Below are 5,451 nucleotides of genomic sequence, written 5' to 3' on the forward strand. Positions count from 1 at the left end.
CTTGTCTGGTCTTCCAGTCTCCTCCATCAAACCTCTCCAGCTGATACAGAATGTCGTTGCACGAATAGTGTTTGACATGCCAAAGTGTTCCCATGTATCTCCCTTCCACGTCTCTTCCCATTGTCTTCCTGTAGCTGTTCCTGTCAAGTTTAAGACTCTGGTTATGGCCAACAAGACCATCAATGGATCAGCTCACAGATACCTACAGGATCTGATTACACCCCAAGCCTCATAACTACTCCATATGTTTACATTATATTATGTGTCACAGATACCTTTGAATTTCGTATCAGTTCTATTTGCTGCTACTCATTTAAGGTTATTGTTAATGTTACGTGTTTTAAAATTTTTGTACTCTCTGCTAATCTCATGTGCAGCTACCCATGTAATGTGTGCTGGTTAGAACAGTGACCTCAGACAAACTGGCTGTAACTTGGAGAATCTCTTATCCGCATCTTTCGTCTGTCTAATGGTGAAATGCACTTTTGTTTGCTGAGTTCCGCATCGCTTTGGAATCCTTGAAAATTGGAGTTCTGCTAAATGAATAAACGTGAAGGGAATGTAAATCAGTGTGAGTCGTCGCTATTAATTAAATCCATAAAACACATGAAAGGGCAGTCTTGCAAAACTTTGTACTGGATAAACACAAGACTAATAAATAAATAAATAAATAAATAAATAGAACCAGCAATCATTCATCATGAACTGGCTAACCAGTGCAGAAAATAAATGTACACTACAGCAGGAAAACGATGAAAATGATTTAAAAATTCGGACTTTTATCCTACTCGCAATTCAATGAGAACATCGTCGGCAATAAGTGAAACTCGAGTTATGCCTTGGATAAAGTAGAAGGAATTTGCGCACGAGTTTTGTCAGTTTATCCAAAACGCTGCGTCTGTGGGAGTTTTTTTTCTTTTTTTTTTTGACTTCAGAGTTTTATATTTGGAGAGAATGAGCGTGATCTCGTGTCCCCTGCGTTCCGAGCGCGAGCGCGGTCCGAGGCGCCGCACCGCGCCGCGCAGCACGTGACGCAGCGCTCCGAGGCGACGCTTCATAAACACGCGCACGGAGACGTGCGGAGCCCGGACAGCGCGAGCCGCAGCCACTCAGGCGCGTGGGGGGTGGGCTGGCGTGCGCGCGCCGTGCAAGATCAAAAAAGCCATTGAGAGACACCAGGAAAATCAATACACATATTTTTTTCCTTGCTATTTTATTTTTTTACCCGATAAGTTATGTATCTGAAGAATACTGCTGCTTTACAAGGACTCTACACATCCAGACGAGCTGTATGAAGGTAATTTTTTTTTCTCGTTTGTATTTGTTTCCACATTACGCTTTTCGTGCACTTATAACTATAGTCTGTATCATACATACAGTCAGTTTATTAAGTATTTAAATTAATTACTATTAAATAATCGTATATTTCACCTAAATTTCAAAAAAGTTCCGACATTATAATAATTGTCAATGTTCATATATATTGAGTGGGATTATTAATAACTGAGTGCTTTTTTTTAGCAAGTTAAATGTTCTATGTGTGTTTATTTCCGTCCGTGTCTGGCACTGTTAAACTAAACTTAATAATAAGTCGAAAGGAATAATGAACAAAATGTAAAATATAAATTCTCCATAGAGAACAGTTGTGTGAAGGGAACACGGTGGAGTTCCGCTTGGGCAAATTCGGGTTTATTGGGTGTCAGATCACAAATGTTGGTGAACCGGATTCGCGTGTTATTTCATATCTCCTGTTCCTCTACTGGGTTTATCATGTATTTAGCGCACATGGGCGCCTGCAGTGAGGCGCAGGAGCGTCCAGTGGGATTGATGAGCGGAGGGGGCGAGCGAGGGCGGGTGTGTGTGTGTGTGTGTGTGTGTGTGTGTGTGTGTGTGTGTGTGTGTGTGAGTGTGTGACGAGGGGGTGCTGGCTGGATGAACACATTCTTGTCCCTTTGTGCTTCTGCGTAGCTCTTACTTTGTTCCTTTCACATAAAATATTATACACAGTGTTCCGCCTTCCCGCTGCGCTCAGACAAAAAGGAAAGTGATTCAGCGACATATTACTTACCGCAGGTGTTAATATTCAGTTGGCAAACACAGGTTTTATCTTCCGCGCTTCGAGTCCCAAAGTTGCACATCCCAGTCACTGACCGCCCCGGTTCAAATATAAGGCGACCGTGATTGGCGTGAAATTGTTAATAATCATGGGAAGAATCATCATGCGCTCAGGGACCTAGGCAAATTCCACTTAAATATTTGTTGTATATTCATTATTATAATGTAAAAAAAAAAAAAAAAAAACACCTATATTACAGTGATAAATGAAGGTGCCGCTCCCCTAACTTGGGTAAATGATTGCTGAATGAGTACATTAATGTATTTTTATATACCGGTGTAATAACTTATATACACCTGCTCATAATAACAATATGCCAGTAGTATAGAAACTTGGAAATATTTATATGGCATTACATGGTAGTATACTAGTATAGCATCAGCCTTGGAGTCAATGATAAATAGACACTGATAAGTCTCATCTTTTTTCCTGCAATATATAATGTAATGTATTTCTAACCCCTTATGATAGATTGTTCATGTTAGGTATCATCCCAGATTTTATCCCTTTTCTTTCGTAGGTTGTCTGGGAACATTTTTAGGCTACGTTGTTTACCTCTTCAAGGCCCAGCCATGAAATCCGTACTGGACGGTATAGCTGACACGACGTTCCGGACAATAACCACGGGTCTGCAGTACCTGAGCTCCAATGACGCCAGCTATGATGACACCTCCATCAACGCCGACGTCACCAAAGGTGGATACCACCCTTTCAACAAGCCCCTGTCGGCCTTCCGGAGCGATGCCTTCCGGGGCAAGGTGCTGGCGGGTGAGGAGCTCATCCTTAAAGGCATCCCCTTTTATCCCACCAATGTCACGGAACTTCTCGGCAACAGAAGCAGCGACGTGGCTGAAGAAGGGAGTATCCAGTGTGGGGAGAACTTCATGGACATGGAGTGCTTCATGATCCTGACCCCCAGCCAGCAGTTGGCTGTGGCTGTGATGGCGCTCACCCTGGGAACCTTCACCGTGCTGGAGAACCTGGTGATACTGTGCGTGATCCTGCACTCCCACACGCTGCGTTGTCGGCCCTCCTACCACTTCATTGGAAGCCTGGCTGTGGCTGACCTGCTGGGCAGCGTCATATTTGTCTACAGCTTCCTAGACTTCCATGTGCTGCACAGGAAGGACACACCCAACGTGTTCCTATTCAAGCTGGGTGGGGTCACAGCTTCGTTCACTGCCTCGGTGGGAAGCCTCTTCCTGACTGCCATCGACCGCTACATCTCAATCCACAAGCCCTTGTCCTACAAACGCATTGTCACCAAGACAAAGGCCATTGTGGCCTTCTGCTTGATGTGGGCCATTTCCATCATCATTGCAGTGCTCCCCTTGTTGGGTTGGAACTGCAAACGCCTCAACTCCGTGTGCTCAGACATTTTCCCCCTCATTGATGAGAACTACTTGATGTTCTGGATTGGAGTGACAAGCATTCTGCTGCTCTTCATCATCTACGCGTACGTGTTCATCCTCTGGAAGGCGCACCACCATGCTGTCCGCATGCTGAGCCGCAGCTCTCAAAAGAGCACCATCGTGTACACGTCGGACGGCGCCAAGGTGCAGACCACTCGGCCCGATCAGACGCGCATGGACATCCGGCTGGCCAAGACGCTGGTGCTCATCCTGGTGGTGCTGATCATCTGCTGGGGCCCCGTGCTGGCCATCATGGTCTACGACCTCTTCTGGAAGATGAACAACTTCATCAAGACGGTCTTCGCCTTCTGCTGTATGCTCTGCTTGCTCAACTCCACCGTTAACCCCGTCATCTACGCCCTTAGGAGCAAGGATCTGCGCTGTGCCTTCCTGAGCATCTTCCGGGCGTGCACAGGTGCATCGCAGCCTCTGGACAACAGTTTGGAGTCGGATTACCAGAGCAGGAATGCCAACAAGCCGGGCGAGAGCTGCGTGAAGACCACGGTGAAAATAGCCAAAGTGACCATGTCCATGTCTGCGGAAACTTCTGCAGAAGCTGTCTGAGGTGCCTTCTGGACACAAGTCTGAACAAACCTGAGACAAACAAACCCACAAGTCATCACCAGTACTCTGAATGTTACTATAGTGAAATATGAGGGACAGGAGCTAATCCAGAGGAATTTCAGACACGGGGTAGAAAACACGGGAAATACATCAATGTGGTGTTTCAGTTCTTGTGCCAAAAAGAGGAACTGGATAGGGAGAGTTGGAAAAATATCCTTTTGATATTACTGATGAATGTCATCTTTATTAGCAATGAGATTATATGGTATTCTGTACTCCATGGATATTTAAGTTGTCCGGGATGTAATCTTTGTGATTTCATTAGGGGTAACTGTATTTTTACTGTGAAATTAGATTCTTCAACATGGAATCTTTACACTTGTTAAAAGGATCTATTGAGATGTTCAATTAGACATCTCAGCGTGTATAATTAAGCATGTGCATACTCTGTTATGAAAAGAATTACATAATCTTTTGCTCTGAATGACTCACTTTGGCACAGTATGGAAAGTCAATGAGATTGTTACAAAAGAGAAGTGGAGAAAAGCAAGGTGGATCTCCAAAAAGAGGAATAGCTTAATTTTTTTTTTTTGTCCATTGTAAATATTCACTGGGTAATATGTAAAACACACATTATATTTCTTTGGTTGAAACCGCTCATTTTATTGAACCCAGCTGATCCTGTAAAGACAAATTATGAAATATGCTGCGGGTCAGTAGGGGGCATAGTGGTTAGAGCCACTGTGTTGTAATCAAAAGTCCAAATCCCACCTCCTGCTGTAATAAGCTCGAGTAAGGTACTTACCACAAATTGCTCCAGTAAAAATTACCCAGCTGTATGAGTGTATAAAGAGTTGTAAGCATCGTGGTGTACAAACCTAACATTGTATAACATAAGTCGCTTTGGAGAAAAGAATCGGCTAAATGAATAAATAAGTAAAAAGAATAGCAAAATCAGAATAGAAACTACTGAACTTTTAGAATTATATTCCAAAACTAAAGACAAAGTTTGCTTATTCTGCCCAAAGGGTGGTGCTTTATGGACACACTGCTTGGCTTCAGTGGATAGTAAATATTCACAATAAAAGCCTTTATTAACTGCCTTGGGGACCTTCAGTTTATGTGTTTCTTATCTTAATCAATGAAAAACAGAGCCAAAATGCACAAAAATCTAAACAAACCCCTAAACAGCTGATGAGCAATGTGTTTTTTCACTTCAGAAGTGCTCTTGCTGTGTTGAGGCAACATATATTGTATTATTTATTCATTTTCTGGACACATTTCTCCAGAATGCTCCACAAGGTACACCAAGCTATTGATACAATGGCTAATTTTTAAAAATACTGTTTAAATACCTTG

General features: G+C 43.2%; 1 protein-coding gene across 1 annotated transcript; it reads left to right on the plus strand.

The window, feature by feature from the left end:
* Nucleotides 1–1,099: 1,099 nt before the first annotated feature.
* LOC108921372 (cannabinoid receptor type 1A-like) lies at nucleotides 1,100–4,830 on the plus strand. The gene is made up of 2 exons (XM_018730851.1): nucleotides 1,100–1,297; nucleotides 2,637–4,830. Exon 2 carries the CDS (start codon nucleotides 2,689–2,691, stop codon nucleotides 4,090–4,092), a length of 1,404 nt encoding a protein of 467 aa, XP_018586367.1. The 5' UTR covers nucleotides 1,100–1,297; nucleotides 2,637–2,688; the 3' UTR covers nucleotides 4,093–4,830.
* Nucleotides 4,831–5,451: the final 621 nt, after the last annotated feature.

The sequence above is a fragment of the Scleropages formosus genome, chromosome 15 (genome assembly GCF_900964775.1).
Source record: "Scleropages formosus chromosome 15, fSclFor1.1, whole genome shotgun sequence".
NCBI classification, from domain to species: Eukaryota; Metazoa; Chordata; class Actinopteri; order Osteoglossiformes; family Osteoglossidae; genus Scleropages; species Scleropages formosus.